Source organism: Platichthys flesus, chromosome 14 (assembly GCF_949316205.1).
Source record: "Platichthys flesus chromosome 14, fPlaFle2.1, whole genome shotgun sequence".
Lineage (NCBI taxonomy): Eukaryota > Metazoa > Chordata > Actinopteri > Pleuronectiformes > Pleuronectidae > Platichthys > Platichthys flesus.
The window spans coordinates 14781114-14808312 of NC_084958.1; the positions used below are offsets into that span (position 1 = coordinate 14781114).

The following is a 27199-nucleotide window of genomic DNA, read 5'->3' on the forward strand; positions in this document are numbered from 1 at the left end:
TCACTGGCTCTACCACATATTATGTACAGCCACTGGAAGCCGACCTCTGGGGGCTTTTCCGAAATTTAACCCCTGCATGTACACCAGGTCTGCCTGTTCGCAGGCTACTGAGCACTCGGGCCGGCCGGAGCAGGAGAAGCCGGGAGGTGATGGGATGCACTTGGTCGGCCCGCCACCCTGGGAGTCATCTGGAGGCCTTAGCCGACCTCTGCGTGTTTAAGCTGCTCCATGTGTTGTGTTCCCTTCTCCCTGGAGGAGGCTGAAGGCTGCAGGACTTCACTCCACTCACATTAACATGAGCAGCCGAAGGATCCACACGATCCTCCTCCAGCTCCAGTGAGAGTCCAGACTCCGTCTCTTCGAGCTCTCCGGAGCCATTATTTTATTTACTAAATGCCCGTATCCCTCCGCAGGGTCAGAGAGTATTTTGAAGAAATTGCCAAACGCTTTTTCCGTGAGATTATTTCCCCCGCGTGTGGTTATCGACGGTACCGATCCGCTGATCGATTGACCGGACACCGCTCCGTCGACGAGTCGCGTCGATGAAGGGAAAGATTCGCGTGCGGTAGTGTTTGGCAGAGGTAGGTGGGTCTACTTTTCCGAGGAGCCTAGAGGGGCTGTGCTGCGGTGCCACTTATCATTAGATATGGCCACCGTTACAGAGTCCGCCGGAGCGTCATCTTCAACTTAATTTTGTGGTTTGTTTTCGGGGTAAATTCGCGGCTCGGCCCCGGTGGCAGGCGGGGTGGTATTTCTGGCGAGCTGATGTTTGGTGCTAAATGCCTCGGGGGGCGGCGGGTGCTGCGTGGCAGGCTGGCCGCGAGAGTCTCATAACTGGCCGCTTGGTCCCGCAGCTCGTCGGTCGCAGCTGAAGAAAATAGAACCAGTTGCCAACCAAGCGGTCGGAACCCAGCGTTGACCGTGCGTTCGCCGGGGGTTCGCGTTCTAAAGTTGCGTTTTACCGACTCCTGCAGCCGCTTGGATTTTCCTGGCTCCGTTTCCTCCGCACGTAAATGGTATAATTGTTGGCCGTACACTTGGGTGGCTAACACCAACTAGCTACATAACCCCAACTCGTGCGACGACAGCTGTCATTGGAGAAAGGAAAGTGATCTCTCCCCCACCGCCTCCGAATGCAAGGGAAGCGCCATTCCGTTGGATTTACATGATCCGCCCTTCCATCAAATGGGCAAAGTTGGGAATAACATCGCAGCGTTGGAATATAATGATATGCGTGATGCATTTCTGAGAACTGCGGTGTTGCTTCATTGGAGAGAGGCTAGCTAGCGCGGTTAGCTTGCTAGCTAGCTGGGGGTTGATATAAGTGCGACGTTTCATCTCCCAGTATTTTGGACATGAAGAGGATAATTCGCTACTCATAGGGCTGGAAGGTAAGACCCGCCGAGGAGTTTTAATTGCTTTTCACGCCGGCTACATTCGTGCGGTGTTCACCCTTGTATTTTTTGGAGTGAAGCTGAGCCGACGGTATCCTCCTCCAGTCTGATGTTGGGGGTTTGTCGCCGCCTCGGCTCTCATGACTCAGACTATTCAACGGAAGGGAACATTCAATAGAGCGGTCCATGGTCGCTGTGTAGCCAGGAGCAGGGGGCTAGTAGCCACTTTTTTTAATCGCTCAAAACACCATTTGAAAGAAGCAGTCGCTCAGAATCACCCTTTGTTTGTAACAGAACGCAGAAATAAAGCTTACGTCATTGTATAGCATGTCATTTTCACTTTAAGCCTAGCATTGTAGTTCCAGCAGAACAGTTCCGTTCCGTTGAATAGACCGAGCCTTTGTGTATGTATGTGTGTGTGTGTTGGGCACAAATGCTCATCATCGCCTTGTATCCAGATGGACGTGGGCTCACGGATATTGTGGTAAAAGATTGCCAGTAAAGTTTACCGTCACCCACTAGAATATAATGTCAGCTGTGGGACCATGGGAGGCAGAAGCATGAAGGTTTGAGTGTTTTTTGGGGGGTTGAGGCGATGAGTTGGCCAACTCACTGCATCCATAGGTAACCTGTTTGCTGTGGGAGCCTCTTTCAAAGTTCACCGGGAAATTATCCCTCAAATCCGAATCCAGTTCAATCACAACCGCAGTCTTGTAAAATGATGGATTTGCTCCTTTGTGCTTTTCTCCTGTCACATCCATGTCAATCGTACTTTTTGTGTGTGTGTCTGTGGTCGCCAAAGAAAAGGCGACAGAGTTCAACACAACAGGCTAGCTATCGTTAGCTGTGTGCAGCTGCTTTGTGCCCCAGCTTGAGTTAACAAAAGCTAACGTTAGCAATTGTGCCCATGGTGGTCGTGACTGCCGGGGAGTCACCAGATCTCTGCCTCGAGTGGTTCTTTGCATCACTTTCTAGGGAGGCTTTCCTGCTTTTAAAATGCTCCTTATTCCACAGTATTATAGCCCGTGTAGTGGTCTGGGAGCAGCGTTAGCCCCTGTCCTCGCTCCTGATCTGAAGATGTAAGCCCTGACTCTCGTATTGTCTGGATAATTGCACTGACAATTGAACTGCTATAATGACTATTTCTCGTGGAGTTTGGTGTTGTTCGACCGCCATCTGTCCACAGAGCCCGGAGGCTGTTGGAGGCCAATATAGACATAGGAGAAAGGGAGAATGGCCACAGCTCAGCAGCAGACGATGGTATTAGTTCCACGATATCGAACAGCAAAAAAACACGAGACCTCTCCTGGCTCAGTGATACAAAATGTGGAAATCAGCCCAGGCCATACAATGTCCTCCCAAACCACAGTGCATTACTGCCTTCAATAGCACTGACTTTGTATAATAGTTCAGTATAAAAACATGCTAGGAGCAAGCGTATTTAATGTGGGACCAAACAACAAATCATAATCACGTATTGTACGGATGGGCCATAAGCTACATATGAAAGGATACAGCGTAATGATGCAAATCTGGTCGACCATTGTTGAGAAACCATTTTTCTGCTTTACTGGAAATGCAAAAGTTGACTATCATGACTCATCCAAACTATTAGTCATAATGTAGTCTGATGTAATTGCATGTTGGTGCAGAAAAACAATCTAGTAAGATATGCTAGGTGTAGATTCTAGCATTTACTCTGTTGAAGGCATGGTTCCTCTGCTCTACAGAGGTAGTGTGCTTTCACAAAAGGAAAAATGGATACTTTTGTCATTGTCAGATGTAAACCTAATAAGTAAAAAATAGCTGTTTTATAAATATTTTACGAATAACTTACTGATTAGTAATTTGTCACAACCCTGCTAGGCTTTACTAGGGTTTTATGCATGGGTCTGCATTACTACCAAGTCACAAGACACTGTTAGACATATTAAAATGTTATCTTAGTATGCAATCAAGTATTTGAGATCATGGACCCAAAATCTGTAATTTTTAATCACCAATGTCACGTTGACATCATACATGTATATTTATTATCTGACTTCTTATTTAACGGTTCAACCCATATTCACTAAAGTTACCAAAAACAGCCACAATGCACTCATGGGCTTTATCAAACAGTTAAATCTGTCTTGGCAACTAGTGACTTTCTTATCAGTAGATGCAAACCAACATGAGCATCCCATTGGATGTGAGAAATTAAATTAACACTCGCTTTTATTCTAGCTATTGTTTTTTTAATTAATTGCAACAACAAAAAAATGGTTAACTTTGGCCTTGTCTACATTTCATGTTGTGAAAACAGCACAACAGCTACAGCTGAAGTCAATTCTCACTGTCTAGATTGGGTTCAGATGCAGTCCTGATGTGAAATAAGCGTTTTAACATTGCTGGCAGTAAAATATTTGATCAACTGTTATGCACGTGAGTCAGAAGAAGAGAGAACTGCTTCGAATCACAGTGGTGCACAATTCATGAGTTGCTATGCTGACAATCTGTACTGAGAGATGCACATGAGATGGTCATGTGCATCTCATGTGTGTTAGTTGACCATAAATGGTCAACTAAAAAAACAGTTGAAATGCATCTATTGTAGACACAGTGTTGGTCCTTTGTCGTAAAAGGGATGGGCCGGTCACACAGTCTTCTGAACTGGTTGACTGGAAACGTTCTTTTACAATTAGAAGCACATCCCACCCAGAAACTCAAAAAATATGCACTTTTTTACCATTTAGCAGCTCAGCTCTAAGTGATGAGCAAAATATGATTTGTGCTGCATCACTTGCCTGCAGCACAGTCAAAGTCTTAGCTGCACTACTGTGTTGAGAGAGGCTCGATCTTAACAAGATACTGGCACAACACAGATGACAAATTACAGACAAACTTCAAGAAATATAGAGGTTATAAAGGACATTTCACAGATGCGTTCATAAATGGCACGGAGGTCACCCAATGGTTTGAGCTCCAACCAATGTGCTCTTTGCAGTCAACACATTTCAAAGCAGCTGAACACCTTCATAGAAGTACCAAATTAAGGAATTTCTCTTTGATGAGTCTCTTCAAGAGACATTTAGAATCTTTGCAAACAGTTTTGCTAACCAAGACCTTATTAATACAGTTATTTTTTTTTATTTTTTCTTCTATTAATTGGAATTTGAAATGGCCAATGATCCTCATTAAGGTATGGCTTTTGAACTGCAGTGTCCAAAAGCAAGATGACCTTTGGATAAGACCGTTTTGTACAGTGTGAAAATCCAGTCTGGAAAAGAAAGATATACGTTTCCCAAACAGGTTTCCAATCAGTGGCTGGTAAAATATTATAGATGCAAGATAAGATTTAATAAAGGTTAGATATTTGAACATCATGCAATAACTTCTGTAAATCATGGAGCAACACAATTTGATGCTAAATGTCATTTGCAAGGTATGACAAAGAACAACACAGGAAGGGTTGGAAAAATACACCTAATGAAAGAAAGGCCCGTCACTATTAGAAATGTGATTGGACCAGGGTAGGGGTGTCACCATACCAAAAATGTAGTAGTCGATACCGATTGCTGAAAAATTCATTGATTCTTGTCATCTAATTCGATCACATGGCAAATAAACAATCAATCCCATTTTCTTCAAAATGCGCTACTTTTTAGAGAAAATATTTGAACATACAGAAACGACCGTGACTGTAGCCTTCAAGTAAAAAAGAAAAAGAAAACAGTATTCATATAATAGAATATAATAGATCAGTGTCATGTACAAAAATTAAGATTTCAGTTATCAGGTATAGCTCAATGACTGTAAGAAAACAGCAGAGGCTGCACAAGCATTTTACTAATGCATGCACACACACACACCTATATACCTGAGTGCAAGGCTGCACCCTCCCAGCACCAGTCAACAAGTGATTTTGCTCCTCTCCAATCAGCCACACGCAGAACCAATATCCACTATAACCTGCTGATGTCACATCCAAGTTCCTGAATAAACAGGGCTTCTCTTATTTTGCAACAACGAAGTTAAAACACAGCATTGTGTCTGTGGGAAGAACCTCTCTCCTGTCTGCAGGAGCACATGTGTGTGTCTGTGTGTGTGTTTGCTCATCGCTGTCGCTAATCACACATTTAGTCAGTTATTAATCGACGATGTCAAGTCATGAATAGAAGGCAGGGTAATACAGAACGGTACAAGAACACCGGAAATGCAATGCGCGGTAACCATCCAGCAGTGGCGGGTGGGTATTGTTTGGTACCTCTGGTACTGTTAAAAAAAGAGTACCCTGAGGTTTTTAGACTTTTGGCAGTACAGGTTCTTGTGATGTCCATAGACCAGGGCATGTGAGGGATGCATAGAAGCATGTTTTTTTCAAAGTGGAAAGTATGCGCGTCATGCCATGAACAAGCTGTATTGACACAAAAATAATAATATACCAAGATATTTGTTGTCTGCCTTTTATTTGTTTTATGATGACATTAAGGAGTCCTATTCACTGATTTTGCAACATTACCCACAATGCTCTCAACTCACCCAAATATAAAATATAAGTGGAATAGATTAATCTTTGGCTGTTAACATTTCTGTTGTCCAATCCTCAGTTTACAGTTGTTTGTTTTTTTTAGTATATTTGACTTCACATTGTAGAATGCAACTAACCGGTAGCATTTACCATTGAGCGGTTTGTAGTGGGTTTTCTTAAAGTGGGTGGGTTGAAGTGAAATAGAAAACCTGGAGCTGCTGCATGTGGAGTGTTTGCAGAATGCTTGGAGAAAGATGTGGAAATTGCTGCCGCTCTAGACCACTTACATTGTTCGGAGGCTAAGTTGATTAATATGTCTTTGCCCAGAGTTAAACGTGTTTCAGTTTAAGATAAAGAGGGTGGTTTTGCGTGAGAGGTAGGAATCTTTGGATGGAGTAAAGGTAATGCACCATATGCACACAAACCAATCCAAGATACTTCAAGCCCATTGAATATGGTCAGAAGTGGATGCCAAAGGAAATAAAGTATTGATGCATGATCAAACCGATCTGACAAATTGATGAAGTTTAGTGAATATTTATCAGAAATGAGTGGAGTAGACGTAATTGTATCACAAGCTATTGAACTTCCTCAAGACACAACACTGTTGCCCCATTTGTCTGAGTGATAGATGTAGCTGTATCAAATATGCTTAAAGATATATACGGACAACTGGAAATATCCCACATTTATTCATCCAACATTCAGGGTTAAAATGTTCATATTTCATGTCATCTCCTGTTTCCTATTTATTCCTTAAAAGCGTGTTGAGATTATTAATTAAAATAAGGTGATAATTGGCACCTGTTTCGTCTTTCAGCGTTTGAAAATTTGTGTTATCCAAGCTTGGATGACCTGCCGTTAAAGATCCCAATCTCATCTTTCTTATCTTTTTCAGAATGTCATCAGAGGATAAGACTGTGGAGCCCTCTGACCAGGGACCCTCACCGCCCTCCAGCAGTGTAGGGGCCACATCCACAGAAAGTCCTGCCCACTCAGACAAGCGACCACGTGGCAGGCCACGCAAGGATGCTGCTGCCATCCTACCCCAGGTGCCACCCTCATCTACGCCGAAGAACAGAAAGAAGTAGGTTTTTTCCCTCAGCATGCAAATAAATAATTTCGTAAAATATATAAAGTAGTGTTCCTTTTCAATACTTGAATTAGATACAATCCAAATTTGGAATGAATACAGTATTATTTTCAAGCATTATGTATTATGCTTATACAATGAGGGTCACCGGGGGAGGTGGAGCCAATGTCAGCTGACATTGGTTGAGAGGCGTGGTCAATATCATCCCTGAAATACAATTTCTTCTACTTACCGTAGTCAAGCCCATTACACTCTACAGCATCAAGTATCACATTTAATTTTAATTCAAAGCAACAATATTGCAAAGAGGCTTGATACCCATTTGACTCTCAAGGAATTAAACCATACAATGGATTAAATGAAATACAAATGTTACAAATTCTATAATCGTAAAAAAATTCCATAAAAGATTACATCACCTCGTCACGTGTTATTGATTATAAGTAGTGTTATCTCTCTTATAAATATTCATTATCATTTAAATCAATAGATATCACATTATAATGGATATGTAGGAATGAGGAAATGAATGCTGCGAGCAGACGAAAAGAGGAAAATGACTGTTGTAATATTGGAAAGATATTCACAGATTTTTGAGAAACACTAGCGCAGAAATATCTTGTGCAGTATGGTACAAGATGTCTGGCTTCTTTGTTACTCCCTTAGCAACATATAATGCAGCTTAGAGCTGCTCTGTAATAAAATGCCCGCAAGGTTCTTAACTCTCCCTAGTCTGTCCTCTCAATCAATCTTAATACCCTGCTCCCAATGGATCATTTAATCTGCAAGCATCCAGATGATGCGTTCATGCCACAAGGATGACCTGGGACCGTCTGGAATGGTTTTATGTTGATGAACAGGTCAAGATCACACCAGCCGTTCATGTTCTGCTCTTGCTGTTGTGTTATTTGTTTTAATGCTCAATGTTGTCCCTCTCAAAATTTAGACTGTAGTTGTTTTTTGGGAGATCATTATTGATCCATCAGATTTGAACCTCTGAACCCTTTGAAAACAGTCCCAAATCACAAATGTGAAGTGTTGAAAAGCCAGTTTCCTTGTGACAAAAGAGGATGTGTCAGAAATCACTATTGTAGACCGGGTTGTTAGTATTTACTTGATTTGCCCACGCTCAATCTGCTAGTCAGTCCACACAAGAATGACAGTGATCCGTGTCAGGTTTTCCAGACAGCACTTTGCTAGCTGGGACTACTTACCATAGCATTATTTTCACCTTTTCTCTTTTTTCCTGTCTCCCTCTGGTGGGACTGTGAGGGGGATAAGTTGTGCATGGTATGGGGTTGAATGTTAGTCTTGTGCATTTGTCAGTATTATCACCGGCTGACTTGGTGCTGAAATTCGATTCCTTTAGCTTAGTTATATATAATTACATTTGAATCCTGTCTAGTAGGCTATGTAAAGAGGTCACCACCAACTAGTTTGTCTGTACACACTAGATTGTGGTCAGAGATTGAAAATGTCACACAGCTTATTTGTGCGTGGATTTCTGGAATTGAAACCTTATTAAACATCATAAATTGTAGACTGTAAAAGTGCTAGAGAAGGTGTGGAACGGCATATGGCTGAAATATGTAAATGGACTGTTATTCTCCAGATTTAGCTTGCTCCTGGTACTTCTGGTGGCTTCTTTGGACCACGTCTCTGACCATGTGCTTGTCAGATGAAGTTTAGTTTGGAAATGTATATAATTGCCATATTTTGTTCCTGCGGAATGTTCCAGCTCCTTCTCTCATAAGCAGTCATACATTGAACAAAGAAATGTGCTATGAGAAAATTAAGTTAGAATTGTTTTTTTAGGTCATATATATTCAATATTTACTACTATGAAACTGATACTGTTTTTGATTCTCTAGCCTTTTAGTTCAGATGCTACAATCATCTAAGTGGTTGTAGGTGTTTCTCTTGGTTTGTTGCTCTAATAATTCATTCAGTCATCAATTCAAATATTTAATTGTGGGGAAAAAATCCGGTTCCTCATGAGTATTTTGTGTAAGTTTAGATTTTGTTTAAATGCCAGTGTTATTTGAAAGTATAGTATGACAGCTTGTATTTGGCTCATCAGTTACTGTGTGTACCTAAACTCCATCAAAAAAAGTTCTGTTAAAACTTGGTTGCTCCCACCTTACTAGGATGTAAAAGTTTGATTTGAGCTGAGAGGTAATTTTATTTCCCCAGAGGCCTCTACTCTCATTTTTGTCTTTTGTGTTTTTTTGGGTTTCTCCTTATCTTGACATGGAAGTCATTTAGAGGGAGGAGTTGATTTGGCATCCAGCCATTTGTGATTTGTCTCTCCAGTGGCAGTGAAATCGTAGCCCAACCCCCTGACAAGACTCTCCGTTTGTGGAAGAGAAGTGCGTGCGCGGGTGCATGCGTGTGTGTATCTGTACTGACACACAGGTAGATGTTTGAATATGTTAGTTGTCTGACTTCCTGATGGAGCATATTCAGTAAGATAATGGCTTTTCTTTTTAAAATCTTGCTTTAAGGCACTGGTGACATCTTTTAAAGAGAAGAGAGGGAAGTGGGGAGGGGAGAGCCAAGATGACATTTAACTTGGCACTCAACAGAGCGCATCTTGAAAAAAAGTAATAATGACATATGCGAAGGGATATCCCAATTGGGTTTGATTGCTTCCGCTTTTAATCCTTGTTGTTAAATAATCAGCATTTGCTGGAAAACAAGTCAACTGTCCAACATAATAGACGGGGGTGAAAACAACAGAGTTAACAATGGTGTAAAAATAATTCTATGATGCTTATACTGTATTATCGGTTTTGTCCAAAGCTTTAATGAATAATGGCAGTGTATTTGAATGTGATTATAAACACAGACGCTAATTATTGCTCAAATAACCCCAAGGAAATGTTTGTAGAAAATCCCAAACATGACGCATGCACATCCATTATTAAATAATATGTAGTGTCTTGAATAACTGAGCTATTATAACATAATACATAATGTCTGCATTCTGATTTGAAATTCAGTTTGAGCATGTTTAGCTCGACTCTAATGAGTCGTCATCCCTCAAGGGACACAACAAGGTTGCAATAGAGACCAACACACAAATCACAATGCTGGTGTATGAGCAGTGCTACATTTGGATTGGTTTGTGAATGATGTTACAAAAATGCCAACGGTGCCTCTTATTTCTGATTCACTCTTGACCTGAATTTAATAGAGCAGAGTTATCCAGATCAGCCATCCTCCGTCTTTAAAGATGATGTACGACCACTCTAAATTGTCTGGTAGTACACCCCCCCCAAAACCTCCGTGCTACCACCTATCTTGCCCAGCGGTTTGTGTCTCTCCATTAATAATCAGTGATAGCTGTGACTATAGTTTAACTAATTAATTACCACATCGCCACCCCTTCGCTTGAGGGGAACCCAAACACTCCAGTTTCCTGCTTTTCACTGCCTTTGTTAATTCGTCTGTCTTTTCCTCAATTAAGGGGTCGCACCAGAGGAAGGCTTGCCATAGACGAGGAAGACAGTATGGACGGGAGTGAGATAACGGAGTCCATAGGCACTCAGGACACAGGTAAGACTTTGCAGATCCATCACGCACATGCTGGTTGGTACTGACGTAAGACTTGAGCATCCAGGCAGCCTCATGCAGAATGCTTCAGAGCATATTTCAGCAAAGGCAGAGGTTTCTACCTCTCCTGGAGAAAGATGGATGAGAGCTTTTTCTTGGCACCTCATGCCTCTACTTCAGTGCTATAATTGAAAGGGTTTAGCTTGAGCCGTGAAGCTGCAGTGGGTGTGTGTATTTTTTTTTTCTTTCCTTACTGCTTCCATCTCTCCTCCTGCTCCGAGATTGGCATTGAGGTGCAGTGGGAAAGAGCCCAAGGCTAATGCCCTCTAAAAGCTTTTTAAAATCCCATCAGTCTCTCTAGACCCATTTATGTGCTTTTTTTATGTGTGTACATCACATCATGTGACCATGCCTACCATTCTTATACATCTCAGTGCTTGCTCTGTTGCTGTGCTAGAGATATTGGGGGGGGGGGGGGGGGGGGGGGGTCGGGTCTCGTTCTGCCAGTGGCTACTCTTTCTTTTATTAGCTGTAGTTTACCTTACACCAACAACACACACTTTTTATTTGAAACATATGATAAAAAAAAATCTAAAATAAAGGCCAGAGAATGCTCTTGGTTTTCGCTCCATGTCTCCTCCCCGGCTTAATTTATAGACCGGTTGTTACCTCAGCAGCTTTCTTTGCCTTTAGGCTTTTTGCAAAACTAAATCCACAATTCTCTACCATCCCGGTAAAGTGATATGTGTGCAGCTGAGGGGAAGCAGACTACATCTGTTTTCTGAAAAGGTCGAGACATGAGCTAAATTAAGTTATATTGTTACCTCGGATTTGTGTCAGTTAGACAACATAAAGGTTTTAAATATATTTGACACCATTCCTAACCGAATAGTGAAACATTTCATAATGAAGCTTGAATTTGTCCTTGTGTTATTCCATTGGATGACACAGAATTATTGTGGTATTAGCCTAATTACATTACGTTAATAAAACATTTCCAGGACCCAAAGTCCCTGTGAGACGTACTTTTGGGAGTCGTTTTGTGTGATACAGACATAGTGAACCCTGTCTTTTTTTTTATAATTTACACCAAAAGCCCTAATGATGCCAACCAAATTGGGCTCAGTTGTAATTCATATAAACTTTCCCCCATTAATATTAAACCCCACTTCCTGAGACATGTTTGCAGCCATATTTCTTTTGACCCTGCCTCTGTTGTTGTTGTTGGTATTCTGGACATGAGTTCGATGCTCCCAGTGGGTTTACTGTAGTCAGTGCTTGAGCATATGGTCCCCATATTTTAAGATCCATTTCACTAATAATGGCTTTGTTTTTGACCTGGAGCAAACTGACTAGAATGCAGCCACTTTCCCCTCTGACAGCTTGTATTAGTCAGACAGTGCATGCTGTTTTTACGGTTATAATTGGCGATGAATTAAAGAGCAATTGAGTGTTTAATGGGACGGAATACTCACAAATACAATAGACAGAAGCAATACTACTTAAATATAAAATATGCAACATCTCTTCATTAAAATGTTTTAAAACAACTCGGATTTATGTTTTATATGTTGTTGACTTGTGTTCTTACATTGTCAAACATGCTTCCCACTATGTTCAAATCCAGAGAAATCTCCCCCTTACCCAATTTTATATAAGGTAATGGGTCTTTTTATTTGGGGTTCCTGTTCGTTGTCCTGTATCCGCTTTACTTGTGGCTTTGCTCGTCCGTGTTATATCTCCCCAGCCAACGTATGATGACAGAAAGTCTAAGTTAAGTTCCTTACCCTGTTTGTGTTAGTCACCCGTAATGTATTGTCAGGTAGATTTTCATCAGCAATGGTGGTGAAGACAACCGCTCCCATGATCCCACGTTGCTTCACGACGTCATCAAACTAGGTCTTTTGTCAATGTGTGGATTGAGAGACCCCTAGCAACTCAAGTAACATATTGAATGTTTATTTGTTTAATGACTTACTGATCATTTCATTTGTTTGTTATCATCAGAAACACAGATCCTGCCAGTGGAGGACGTGGAAGTGGTGACCGGTGAGGTGCCAGAGCAGGACGATCCCTCTCGCCCTCTGGCCCAGAGCCCTCCAGCTGAGAATTCAGCAGGACCATCTGTCCCAGGAAGTAGAGAAGTCAAAAGCAGGTTAGAAACACTAAACTTCCCCTGGATCATCATTGTTTGAGAAATAAAGAATACTGTGTTTTAGGTCATTTGTTTTTAAAATGCGGGACATATGACACCTCAGAAAACTAATTTGGTTGGACAGTGTTATGATTTAAACAATATAAATATGGCTTTACATTTTAATGGTAAGATCGTAAACTGGCACATACCCTATCGACCAGAGTGATACGTGACAAATTCAGGCATTTAAAGGTTAACCTGCAAGGAACGAAGGCTACTTGTGCTAGCACTGATAATGTTAACAACACTCTGTAAACCAATATGACATAATTCACCAGTAAAAGCTGTGTTCTTGTTTACATTGATTATATTTTATATCGCTAAACTAGTCCAAATATACATTTGATATTTAAATTGATCGGGAAATTGTTTTTTAGGAACAGCCTTGGTCGACATATGGTGCACTTGAATGCAATTATGCATTTGTATTCTGCTATGTGACAAGTGTGTTTGCCTTGCTGTGTGCACATGCATGGATGGATCAAATCTGCTGGTTAAGGATGCACTCTCCTCCCAGGCGTCACTCTGTTAAAGGTTATAATCCATCTTCTGGACTGTCTCTGCTATTGATGTTAGTGATGGAGGGTAGAGCAGCAGCATCTCTGGGGAGCTTATTAACAGGGCCATCTCATCGCTTAACAACGTGATAAATATTTACCCTTGTTTTTTTATTTCTTACTTTTCAATCTCTTGGCTACTATTATCTTGTTTTGTTTATTTACCATTCTCCAAAATATCTCTCTAAAATGGACTGCAACATTTCTAAAACAACTTTAGTTTTTATGTTTTCAACTCAAAAGTCATGCACAAAAAATTATGCTGAATTAAACATTGTTTAAATTAGCACCTTTTTCAGAACAAAGGCCTTGTGTGTTCGTATTTATGTTGCTCCCAGACAGTCCCATTGCCAGAAAAAGAAGGCCCTAATTAAGGGTGACACACATGGCACTGTCTTAACTCACAGTACTAATATATAATTAAAACCCCCCCACCACCCATTTTCTTTGTTTCAGTGAGCGTCTCTGTGCCTTCTGTTACTGCGGTGGCCATAGCCTGCTGGGTCAGGGGGATCTGCAAGTATTCAGTACCACGCCTCAGCTTGAAGCACTATTCATCCAGAAGGGTGGAGGAGGCTCGACAAGTGATAGCAGTGATGGTGATAAAACCACTCAGCCAAAAATGGCTGGAGAGACCACCTCAGGACAGATGGAAAAGACAAAGTAAGTAGGCCTGGCTGACAGTGTTAAAACAAATGGCTTGGATGTCAGTGTTGGTCAGAACAGCAATTTCATCTGTGAAGTCACACTGTTCAAATTTAATGATCTGCATAGAAATGAAATTTGCCTCATTTCATTGATTGGTCAGCATGAGCCTTTTTACACGATGAACGTAGGTGGGGAAATAACAGACGGTGTTGTAGGTCAAATTCACTTTGATGTTTTATGTTGGGGAAAAACTTACTTCAAACTCATTTCGACCATACACTCAAAGAACCATGCACACAAACACATACACAGACCTCACAGGCCAAAGGGTATCCCTCAGTTTGCATGTTGTGTTGTCATTTTTCATTGAAGATTAGATCAATTTGCCTAGAAGCCATACTATACGTCAGTGCCCTGAGGCTGAGGGATGCCACATCAGGCGTGCGTGCGTGCGTGCGTGCGTGTGTGTGTGCGAGCATTCACATGCACACATGCCATGCACTCCCTGGACACTTTTTGGTCAGCTGCCCAATTGGTTTTGGTCCTTTGAAACCAATTGGGTGCCTCTCTGGGTTCCCTGTGAAATAATGTAATGGGTGTTGTGAGCGGTATGGGTCTGGCACAATGCCAAACCAGTAGCTGTGTATGTGTGTTGTAGCTGTGTGATTGGTCATTGGGGCCAACCCTCAGTTGTGCCACGCAGAGGCAGGGGAGTAGGGAGCCCAGGGCAGGAGGATAAATTGTATATTGATTTGTCAGAGAAGCAATGTTGGGTGAGGGGTACTGTGGAAACGTGAGGAGGTGGAAAAAGAGTATTTTGTAACCTGTGTTAAAACTTTGGCTCTAAACAATAATCTGACACGGCTGTTTGTCATGTCTGTGCCATTATGCTTCCACAACCCAGTGTCTTGATTTTGGCCATTGGTTTGTTTACTGGAACTTAGGTTCTTTTTAAATGCTAATGCTTCCTCTCCACATTTTCCGCATGCTATGTGGCTCACTAGTTCAAGCCAGGGACTCAGAGAAACACATCCTTTTGAACAGATTTTACCAGACAGAACAGCCAGCCTCTTGTGCAGACCCAAAACAAGAAGGCCCTCTTCCTCCTCCTCCTCCTCTCCCTCCTCCCCCACAGCTTTTTATTTGCTCTCTAACATTCCCCCCCAGTTCATTCTCTCTGTCTACATCTCCTTGCTTTTGAAAAACACATCGTCCTCTAGCTTTTATGTTTCGGTTTTCGATTATTTTTTGATTCATGTTGATTCAGGCTATCTCTCTTGTCTTACGTAGCAAATCCTCTAGCTGTTATCTTTTAAAAAATAATCTGTGCTGGCATGCTTTCTTTGCTAACTTTTTCCTTTGTTCCAGTGTGTCTGAAAGCTGCGAGGAAGAACCAGACCCAGCCAGTCGAATTTGGGATGAATTGTCTCATGTTGGCCTTCCACAAGATCTTAAGGTCCAGTCTGTCTTTGAGTCAGGTAAGACACTGACAATTTTATTGGAGAGTTGATATTTAGATATTAATGTTTCATCTATAAGTGCTCAATATGTTCATTTGAATTAATATACATTCTATCCAAATTTCAGGGCAATGCTGGGCACATCAGAGTTGTGCCTTGTGGTCCGAAGGTGTTTGTGAGGGCGAGGGACAATCTCTGCTTAATGTGGACAGAGCCATTGACTCAGGGAGCACAAAGGTGAGTCAGGGAAGACCATCCATGGACTAATAGGTGTTAACACCATCTTAATGTGTTGGGGCGGCAGGGGAGGGTATGCGTCAGTGAGGCACAGCAAAGCTGATGGATCAGACTGGCTGGTAAAGGTCGGCCCGGCAGCGTGGATCTCTCAGCTGTGAAATGGAAAAGGTCATGCCACTCAACAGGGCTGAGCTCTCATGGCAGCTTAGCTCCTAGCGTTAGCAGTGGCACAGCTCACAGCTCTCCGATTGCGTTTGCAGCCCAGTGGTCGTTTAGGCCATCAGCAAGTCTTCCCCTTGAACTCATGAGTGGCTGTTTGTGCACACTCGTAGAAAAGAGGAATAGGACAGGAGCTTGAAATCTACTTTTTAAGGCAGGTTTCACATATCGAGGATCAAAAGTTAATTGTCCAGGTAATATCAACAACAAAATGTTCGGTTTGGTTTAAAAATGCTGAATAGACAATTGAGACAAACTAATGGTTAAATGCATCCAAACCGTGTCAACATAGACAGTAAATAATTGTGAATTTTATTCAAGTTGCTACAGTTTGACTGTTCTGTAAAATTTCACTCAGAAATTGCATTATAAACCTTTAAATAATTTATGAGTGAGGTTTATTATTTATTTACATTCGAGCCGTTACGGTCCTGTTAACCACCTCTTCATTTGATCATGAGTATTTTGTCAAATATGTTTCAATAGTAGTTCTATAATTAATAGTTGATCATTCATATTTAATAATAATGATTTCAATATTACTGCAATATGGTGCATGCAATTAATGAATATTACAGGCACTCTTAATAGCCACAACTGCGTAATAGTCGCATGAGTGTGTCTACATTTACACATAGTTTTAAATGTCTACCTCTTGGTGTTGAGACTGCCTCAGAAGACCAGTGTTCCTTCAAAGTGTTTGAATATGGTGTAGTTCCTGCACAGTGTACCTTGATTGAAACCCGATTGGGTCAATCAAGACATTCTGAGCGTGGCGCATCGTTGAGACAATGCATTTGTTTCAAGTATTCTGTATGTCGAAGTTATTAATCTAAGTAATGCTTGCATAGCTGTAACAGACTGAAACAAAGGTTAAAACAGGGTCTTAATCCTGAGTGGAGAAACCAGATGAATATTATTTTTAAAGAGACAGCGAAGGATAAAGAACTTAACACAATGTGTATCAGTCATGAAAATGCTATGGTCATGAGTTTTTTCTGCTTGAGTGTATAAGGAAAATATTTGTGTTAGGTGAGCAGACATGTTTGACTTATTTTTTGATTTCTCTGTTCCTGCAGCACTGTGCATACTGTAAGCGCCTTGGAGCATCCATTAAGTGCTGTGCTGAAGGATGTGCTCAACATTACCATTACCCCTGTGCAGGGGCAGCTGGGACATTTCAGGATATCGGGAGTCTCTCGCTCCTCTGCCCAGAACACATTGAATTGGCCATTGACAAATGTAAGTTGGGTACTGTAAATTGTGTTCAAAAAGTAAGGTTAAAATGTCTTGGAGATTTGAATTTTTTTGAATTATCAACTGCTTGTTCTCTAACAAGTTTGCCTCCCTTATTTTCCTGACTCAAAGGTGTTTCTTAAATTTTCTTCCCAATAGTTGTAGATGTTTCAAGTTGCGCACTATGCGATAGCCCAGGGGACTTGCTGGACCAGCTCTTCTGCACCAGTTGTGGTCAGCATTACCATGGAATGTGCCTGGACATGGCCGTGACCCCTCTACGGAGGGCAGGTTGGCAGTGTCCCGAGTGCAAGATCTGCCAGACCTGCAAGTAAGTCATCCCCCGACACCCAATATCACACATCCTGTACTCCACATGTTTGTCCTACTCTATATTTCTTTTTTCTCCACTAATTGACTTTTTACATAGAAACCCTAGTAATTGTTGTTATATCATGTTATTACTGGAGGCTGTTTTGTAAAAGATTGAGTTGGGGGTTCATTATATATTGTCTCAAAATATAATGGATGGTATGGAAATTTAGAGACTTGGTCCAAATTGTCTGAAAACCTAATACTGGACAACAAAAATTATTTTATAATTCTTAATTAATTTTTATCTGTATTAACAGAGGTAGTGAAAATAATTAATATATATATATTTAAAAAAAATATATATATAGCCAGTGTTGTCCAGGGAAATGTACTTTGTGTGTTTACTGTCAAGTTCTCTTTTTATTTCTTCCAATTCCTCAGCCTTACTCATTCCCAACCCTGCAATTAGAGAAGCAGCACCCCCACACAACATGAGTCACAGCTACATGCTCTGAGCTTCTGTTTAACAGCGAGGCTAATATTGTATCATACTCACATTTCTGCAGCAGCAAGCATTACTTTGTTTGTGTTAAAAGCATGGTACCACAACTTTCCACCCCCCCTTTCTAATACAGAACAATTGAAGGGACAATATCCCCTTATTAACTCTACTAACAAGCTGTGTTTACCAACACACACATTCAACTGGTGTATAAAACAGCAAAACTAAGGAAAATACTTGTTCACAGTTTAGAGTTAACTCCCACTAATGCCTCTGAGCTGCGGGTTACTAAATACCAACTTTTCTCTGTAATTAGTAGTAGGCATTATGTATAAAATTGTCACAATAATAAGTGAAATAAATAAACAAAACTTAACCAATTAAATGAGCCCCTGTAAAGTTCCCAGAGCAAACATGTTGCATGTCCTTGTCTACATATTACTCAAGGGTCTCATCTTCTGTATAAAAAATAACATTGGGTAGTCAGTTGGCATGGGGCAGTCGTTGTGCTCAGCCAGGCGTTTAACTTCTCTGGTAAAAGTAGTGGTTTTATTCAGAATGACTCATGTTTGTTCTGGTTGAAAAATATCAGTTTTGGAAAGAAATAGATTCATCCATTGTCCCTCAAAAACCTACTTAGTTACTTCTTGCTAATTCATGCGTTAATTATGGCTGAGATCAGGTATCTATAGAAACAACAGATGTGTGCACAGTAACGACAACTTCTCATAGAATATGCACAGTGTTCGTGCCTTTTAATTTGCAGTATATCAAATGTCCCTTGCTGGCTCTTTTCATACAACGTTCTCTCTCTCTCTCTCTTTACAGCAACCCCGGAGAGGACACTAAAATGCTGGTGTGTGACATGTGTGACAAAGGCTACCATACCTTCTGTCTACAACCTGCCATGGACTCGCTTCCCACCAATGGATGGAGGTGTAAGGTAGGAAAGACCTGATGCTGAATTAAAAATAGGGTTGGTATGTAGGAATATTGAAATATATTGAGTTCAGTAGTACCAGTTACTGAGACATAATGCTGAACATGCTCAGGGTAATGTAGAAACCATTAGATAAATATATATATGCGTTAATCTATTTTGTTTTGCTATGAGCTAATTTCCATTTGTACTTGAAACATGTGAACAAGTTAGAGAATGATAAACAGTGAAATTCAGTTAAATTTATCAAAATGTGAATATCTGCTCTGAGTGAGTAATATGTCTTCCATCCATGTAAATATGAGTTGTTGGTTTATATATATGTGCTTCCCGTAGTTAAGAAGTGATTTATACAGCTGGATTTTTAAAGGCATTGGCTGGCGTTGGTGCCCTAAGATAACATAGTTCATATACACGTGTACATGCGTGTGAACTTTAATCACCCGCAACCCTCAAAGCAGCCTCAGCCTCCAGCAGCGCAAATGGCGAGCTTGTCACTTTAGCAGCTGGTTAACCCACCACCCAATTTTCTGCAGTGGTCACAGGAAGCCACAGCGAATAGAGGCAGCAGGTGATGAAAGGTCTTCACGCTTTGCTTCTATATCTGACTCAGTACTGGAGAAACACAACCCTGTGTAACTTTTGCGTCTTCCTGAGCAGCCGCTACCAACCTCTGTCTCCACTTAGATAGTGTTTTTATTCTGAGAGCAGTTGACTTACTGAATTGGAGATCAATAGAAAATGAGTCATTGTTCAAGTTTCATTGCATGTATGAGCTCAAGAATAGCAGGCTGTAGAAAAAGAAGTGTGGGAAATTTGATAAAAAATGCTGCCTTCTATGTATTTGCTTGAGCCACCCTGTGGATTGGTTGCTCACTGTTGAGACATTTTTTAAATGTTGCAGCTCCAGAGTCATCAAGTCGACGCAAATACATGACCAAAAAGCAAAATGTAAAAAAGGAATTGTGCCAAAAATGTTAAAGACGACACAGAGAAACATTAATATCCCAGTAGTCCCCACAAATATGAACAGGATAAAATGATGAAGTGATGACAGGGCTAATAAAACTGATGTACTTTGACATCATAATGTTTGAAGATTAACTTTTCTGTTCATTATTTAATACCATATGTCAGCAACCGAAGGGGAGATGGCAACCATATTTCCTGCAACTTACTGTAGATTGGCAGAATTTTGGTTCAATTCTACTACTCTGCTCTGACTCATATTGAGTTGGATTGAGTCGTGGTCTGAAATATATGCACACACTGTTGGCCTGGACCTGTGTCATGCTTATTTCCCATTTGGTTACTGAATTGCCAAATCTGTATGGCAGAAACGCTGTTGTTCATACCGCATTGAATCTGATAACTTTGAATTTCTTGGTACTGAGAAATCTTACTTTGCTCCTCAGAACTGCAGAGTTTGCATCCAATGTGGAACACGTACCAGCGGGCAATGGCACCACAACAGCCTGCTGTGTGAGAACTGCGTACTAAACCAGGACCCTGCTTTGTGCTGTGCGACGTGTACTTGCATCCTGGACCCTGAGCATCACAAAGACCTACTGTTCTGCCACACTTGTAAAAGGTAACAAACATTTGTTTATAACTCAAATATATATGCTGTTCCCTGGTATCTCTAGGGACAACACTAGGAAAACCACAACAATAAAGATCACATTATAGAATTTCCGAATGATCTCTGTCAAACAATCTGTTATATTCCTCTGCACTCTTTTCAGATGGCTACACCTAGAGTGTGAGCGTCAGAACTCAGGCCAAGCAGATATCCACCCCAGAGAGGACTATGTCTGTTCCAACTGCAGGTCCCCTGCTGCAGAGCAGGCGCTACAGGCAGAGGATATGGATACCGGCCCAGAGCTCAGCCCGCAGCCTGCCCCCATGCACACAGACTCTGAGATTAGCCTACAACTGGCTCAAAAGCACACGGACCTAGAACCTGGCACTCAGCATCCTCCTGAAATGCACAATGACCCCAAACCGGAGTTACTTGCTGTTCCATTGCACTCAGATCCAGAGCCTTCTCAGGCTACTGTCCAGGAGGAGGAGCTGGCTCTGTCAGCCCAGAAGCCTGGTAGGTCTTTGTTCCAAAAGAGGGGTTAGATTATACACAGGAAAATAACTGCTGTCATCTCTTTCATATTTTCTTAATCACACCTGGTACTGAAAAATGTTTCATTAGCATTTTAATCATGTCTCGTTATTTCAAGCAATTTAACTTTTTCAATACATAGGAAACAATCCACAGAAGCACTAGGTGATATGACTGAAATGAAAGGCAATCTTTGTAGCTGAGGGTTCATTGACTCAACGTCTAGGCATGCAGAAGTGGTTGAAAGTTTTGGCTACACAAGACAAAACTGGGCCGAAGTGTCGGCTTAGATGAAGTTCTGAAAGTCGCAGTTGTTGCTGATGAAAGGATTATGAAGAGAGTTGTTGGAGGACGGCCAGAGAAAAGGTTTTTTTTTGGAGCATTTTTCAGCGGCCTCCCCAATAAGCAGATGGTGTTCAACTAGCGGCAGATTAAAGCGACTCTATTGTCTTTGTAGCTCTGTGTATCGGAAACTGAAAGTACTTGTTTGTCCCTCCTTTCTCCTGCGGAAGCTAGTTTGTGATGATTGATATCTGAATTGAATCTTAACCGTTCATAGTGAGTACTACTTATATTAAACAACATAACATTGGATTCTCACTTTCTGAATAGGTCGGACAAATATAACATAAGATTACAATATATACTGAGGACAGAAGGCTCTGTTTAAATACATCATAATCATCTTGCAGATCACTGTGTACACGTCTGCCTGAAAAAAGTGTGTGATAGTAAATCAAGACAAAACAAGTGGCGTCAGCAAGGGTCAAACAGTCTTGGAAGAAGTATGTTGTTAAAAGTAACCCCTCCTTAAAAACCTTGTTTTCAAATCAGAAATTGTTTTTATATGCTTGATTTGTAAACTCTGATAGTGGCCTTTCTTTTATATTTTTTGTCGTATGTGCATTTCTAGATTAAGAATATTTAAGGATGCACCTATCCAGTTTGGCTTGCTGGCGCTTGCGATCCCAACTATTTGAGGTTGCTGGGTTTTTTTGCTTGTTGCAAGCCTTACCAGTACATTGAGTCACCTGATGCTGCTACATGTTTTTCTGGAGTTCAGGGCTGCACCTCGACTCTGGTTTATGTGAGGTCTGCCAGCAGCGGAATGAAGTATCAGGGAAATAAAAAGTGAGATAGGGATGCCAGTGGAAGCTTGGCTGCCCACTCTCGTCTAGCCAGCCGACTCCAGTGGCAGGAGAAAATAGGTTGGAGTAGCATGATGGTGATGATATCAGATCTCCCGTCTGCAAACCTGCCTTGGAGCTACACTGGCTCATTCATGACTGTTCGCGCAGCTTGCCTGCTCCACTCAAAATACACATGTGTTCTCATTTTACTAGCTGTGTCTTGTGGCCATTAAGCACCTCATCATCGGAAGTAACTTGTAGGGAAATGTTGTTTTGTTTGTTAAGAGTGTCCATGTCCTCAGTGCATTGATTTTTAAGAGGCGCTTTGCAATATACGTTTCTGCAGGGTTGTGGCCCTAGACTACAGATTGAAACTCGTTCAAAAAATATATATATATTCACACACATTTCAACTACACTTGAAGCCGAGTTTATAAAAAAGGCAATAATAACAAACAACCTATTCCACAAGCTTTAAACAGATAGATAAGCACAACATGTACCTACTCTCATCCACAACTACACTATTACTCTTACAGTGAACAAGCTTGACTGAAGATGTCTGTTAGCTGTTAGCTTGATAAGTTGTGTAAACTTATAGCTAGAGGGTGAGGCAGTAGCTGTCCCCTCTGTAGCAGCGTTACCTGCAGGCGATGAATCCACGCTTGTAACTGATGTCCGTGTTCTTCATTCAACTTCATTCAAATTTGATTGAATGTTATCATGTCAGGAATATTATTTAATTGGTTTTCATTTTAGACCTGTTTCCAGAGACATATTAATTTAGTTTATATACAGTAGTAGCTTTGTTGCTTTATCAACAAATTGTATTTATTCTAACCCCTCTCCCTCCTAATAATAATAAATATAATAATGTAAGTCAATACAATTCTGAATAAGGTGTACTGTATTGATAAGATAAGGTTAATAGAACATATGTATAGATCCTCACAGAACCACCACTTAGTCACTGCTGTAACTTCAAAGTCAGCCTTCGAGAAACTATTGGAGCATCTTCAACATGTTAACATTGAATGATCAGATAGTGCCCTGGATCCATGGGCCATGCATTTACACCATTAGACCAATCAGATTAAACCCCATTTAGCCATCATCTGCCCTCAGATAAATTAGTGTCAGTTTAATGATGACTGAAGTTATCTAGCATGATATCTGAGGAACCAACAGGAAATATATAGGCACTTAACCTTTCCTCATATAGTGCAGGCTTCGACTTGACTTAAGACCTCTGCTGTATTAGTCAAAGGCGAGTATTTATCTAAACCATCACTGTATTCACTGTAGGAGATACATGTATAGGAAGCGGGGTGTTAATATGAATGAGAACGTGTGTTCAGCTTGGTCAATAGTTGAAGGCAGGAGATGGTTGGAAGCCCATCTCCTAATTGACTTTCTGGCATCGGCACCGGATGAGCACCTGCAAGCTGCACAGTCATGAGCCTCGAGCACACAGACCCTGGGATGTTGGTTGTCATGGTTACTCCCTTCCCTGGCAGAGATGCTTAGCAGGTGCATGTGTGTGTCAGGATCACTGTGACATGGGAACTTGTGGATTGAAATGGAGGGTGCCTCGTTAATACTAGGCTATCTGTACTGTCAGAGGCATTCTGGCAGAATATTGGCTCCAAGTGTGGGTGCCTGATAGCCAGGAATGACTACTTCTATTCATACAAGACTAGTCAAATGCAGTGATGCCTTTTGATACAAAACCAAATGGAGAGAGAGATAGGATAGGAGACATTACAAACACAAAAGGAAAGAAAGAGAGAGGGTTGGAATCATTAGATTAATATCAAATGTTGCCCGATACAAGCGTGTTCCGTTTATTTAAATTCAGGATTGTGAGTGCTTGTAACTCGAAAGCCACCCCCTCTAGTAACACTTCTGTCACTTCAGATTCGAGGCTCATGCAATAGCTCATTAATTCAGTACATCAAAATTAATGTTACATCCCCATACAAGATGTCGTGGGAGGAGATATAAAGGGATATATTTCCTGTCACTAATATAGTCATTTAAAATTGCTGTGTCAGTTTATTGGCTCTGAATATAATTGTTGATCCCAGCAAATAGTTGGATGTTTCAGCCTTTTCACCGAAAAATGCTTTGGGGTTTTAACTAGAAGGAGAAGACGCTCACATTTTCCCCATGACTTAAGATGTGAATCAAATCTCTTTTTACCTTTTAGGGAACCAATCGAGCTGAAATGGCTTGTCTATTAATCAATTAGTGAATGAAAGGAGAAGCAATCAACTACTGATACTTCAATCATGTATACAATTTTAAGCAGAAATGGGGAAAGTGTTAAATAAATTAGCAGATTTCCTGCAAAATAAAATAATTTTATGTTTTTTCCTCCATCTTTGGTTTAATAAACACAACGGTTGGGTAACATGATTCAGTAAATCATCAATCCCCTCCCTATATGTGTGACTGCTAGGCACCCAAGCTTAACATTTCTATCTGGTCTATTTCCTTTTATTTGTGATTACCTTTCGGTCCTAATGTGTTCACAATTCCTCCAGACTTTTTACTTGTAAACATTCATATTTTAATATATAATCTCTTTTAAATCCTCATTCCTTTAGAAGTCTCAGTTGAAGCAGACGCTGAAAAGCAGGTTACTGAACCTTCTGTCAACGAAAGCCTCACAGAATTAAAACCAGGTTTGTACACACAGCTTTTTTATTTAGTACTTAATCTGCATTGTCAACCCCCACATTGATTTGCATTAATATAACATTTATTGCTGTTGTAAAATTCATATGATATGTAATTCTCACAGTTTATTCACACTGCTTAACTGCTCTGTGAACTGTTTATGAATACTGTTTAACAAGGACATTGACATGGAGTCTCCCTTCAAAATTCATCTGTTGTTTATGTAAATAACATCAACATTTCTATAGTGATGCTAATCATTTGAAATCTCTAAAACATTATATTGATTTGCACATCTACCCATTTAAAATGTTTCATCTTTCAAGGATGTGCAGAATGTGAACATGTCATGTTTTATGACTAATCTTTATCTCCTCAAACAGAAACAAAACCAGCAGCACGAACCCAGCTCACATCTCCAGAGAGTCCTGCTTCTTCTTCAACTCCCTGCCAGGAGTCGGAGTCTTTTCCCACCCAGCTTTCTACAGAGGTTGTACAAACACAAGATACCACGTTACAAATCAAACCAGCAAAGACAGAGGTCTACCCTGAACAGGACATGGCCACCCCCAGCACAAAGGATTTTAAGGCCATCACCTCTGCCACCAAAGAACCAAGTACTGCATCAGTACCTTTCACGGACCAACCAGTGGAAGTCTCACTACCCCAGCCTTCAAGTATGGATGTTGTCAGGACTTCTTTTCTGGAAACCGCTCCAAAAGACATTGATAAGGAGACGAGGGGGGATATTTTTCAAAGAAACTTGGCAGAAACTGTTACGCCCTCTGCCTCTAGTACATCAGAGGAGATGGACACTACACCAGAAAGCAAGCCTAATCTCTCATTTCCCAGCCTATCCTCAGAGGAGAAACCTCTCAAGACATCTGTGGAGAGGTTGGCTGAAATGGTTTCCTCTCCATCCCACTCCTCCCCTCTGCTTCGCGGGATTTCTCCCAGAGAACAACAGCATGCCCCGGCCCTACCTTCGCTGGGTGACCACGGCTGCGTGATGTCCACCACCACCACACTCATACCACTCACCCCAAAGATTGGAATGGGGAAGCCAGCTATCACCAAGAGGAAGTTTTCTCCTGGGAGGCCCAGAGTGAAACAGGTAGGAACCAGGACATCACATCAAAAAGGATCACTCATCCGTTTTTAGTGTCCCTGCCCAAATATTATGCCCCTGGAGTGAAGGCTGATGGCCATGTTCCGAATGCGGATTTGTTTCTTTAGTTGTTTTTTCTCTGTGGTTGAAATGGCTTGTACGGTTCAGGCTGTTTTTCAGTTTTAATTTTTCAGTCTAGTTGTACAGCAGGAGAATGGCATGGAGACTTGTTCTCCCTCTCAGCTCCCTGTGCTGTATTTAATTGTTTGTGCACCACATAACTTGTTAGTCACAGGGTTCATACTGTATTCAGCTGAGGTAGTAATTAATTCCATTTGGAATTGTTATCTCTTTATGGCTGACAAACATTTTACTGACAGTCCTCACCATATTTCACTTCAGCAGTATTCCCATCAGTCTGTTCATCTCATATCCATGATACAAACATGTGCCATTTAATTGTCCCATCAAGCATGGACTTTCATCAAGTCCCAGATGAAAGTGACCATTATCATATCCAGATCCCAGTCTTTTCCACATTTCAACTGCAGCGGTGTGAAAAGAACTCCAGCATCCGTAAAACAAATAAGTTATTATAAGACTCCCTGGCAACGATTGCAGACTGTCTGAGACAAATAATAAGGGGAATCACACCCATGGCTATAATACATTATGAATGATGCTGGTGAGGGTAGACTAATTTAGCACGCAAAATGTGTTTTTTATCCCATCACTTAAATAAACATTATATGGCTCTAACTAATTTGTTACACAAGGCCTGAGGACATCTATTCCACAAGATTTTAATGTTGCTCCTCTTTAGTCCAGCATGCTTCTGACTTATGGTTTCATGTGCTGCTGCGCTGACGCAATTCCCCTTGTTTTGTCAACATGCCAGACATGCAGTGTTTTCATGGCGAGAGGTGATGGGGCCTCTTTATCTGCTATAGGGTGACATGATGCCCTGGCATGTCTGCCATGTGAAATGCAACTAACACAACTGTGCTCTGTAATTTTGCCTTTACAGAGAATCTATTAGAAACTTGCTTGTGTAACCAATTTGCATGACAATCCTAATGATTGGCTTTAACATTGAATGAAACCTAATAACTTTACTTATTCATATTAATACAGAACTAATGCTCTCTCATATCGAAGCTCTGCATAGTTGGATGTGTATTGAATTGTTCCGCAATAGCTCCATTCGAAGCTCACTACATCTCACTTAACATCTTTCTTTGTATGTTTTGTTTTTCGCTGGCTTTGTTTTTAAGTTGCTGCATTTTGTCGCCCTCCTCCC

General features: G+C 41.1%; 1 protein-coding gene across 8 annotated transcripts in view; it reads left to right on the top strand.

The window, feature by feature from the left end:
* Nucleotides 1-454: 454 nt before the first annotated feature.
* kmt2cb (lysine (K)-specific methyltransferase 2Cb) overlaps nucleotides 455-27199 on the top strand; it is a 57759-nt gene continuing 31014 nt past the window's right edge. For 6 of the 8 annotated variants that reach the window (XM_062404022.1, XM_062404028.1, XM_062404026.1 and 3 more), the window contains exons 1-14: nucleotides 632-1391; nucleotides 6803-6991; nucleotides 10467-10555; nucleotides 12560-12707; nucleotides 13763-13969; nucleotides 15323-15432; nucleotides 15542-15651; nucleotides 16950-17112; nucleotides 17266-17437; nucleotides 18752-18866; nucleotides 20279-20454; nucleotides 20609-20961; nucleotides 24719-24796; nucleotides 25175-25905. In XM_062404022.1, coding sequence (XP_062260006.1) covers nucleotides 6804-6991; nucleotides 10467-10555; nucleotides 12560-12707; nucleotides 13763-13969; nucleotides 15323-15432; nucleotides 15542-15651; nucleotides 16950-17112; nucleotides 17266-17437; nucleotides 18752-18866; nucleotides 20279-20454; nucleotides 20609-20961; nucleotides 24719-24796; nucleotides 25175-25905 — 2640 coding nt within the window. In that variant the 5' untranslated portion in view covers nucleotides 632-1391; nucleotide 6803. Of the gene's footprint in view, nucleotides 582-630; nucleotides 1392-6802; nucleotides 6992-10466; nucleotides 10556-12559; nucleotides 12708-13762; nucleotides 13970-15322; nucleotides 15433-15541; nucleotides 15652-16949; nucleotides 17113-17265; nucleotides 17438-18751; nucleotides 18867-20278; nucleotides 20455-20608; nucleotides 20962-24718; nucleotides 24797-25174; nucleotides 25906-27199 lie in introns of those variants that run through there. The other 2 variants (XM_062404023.1, XM_062404024.1) reach the window with 2 other exon arrangements.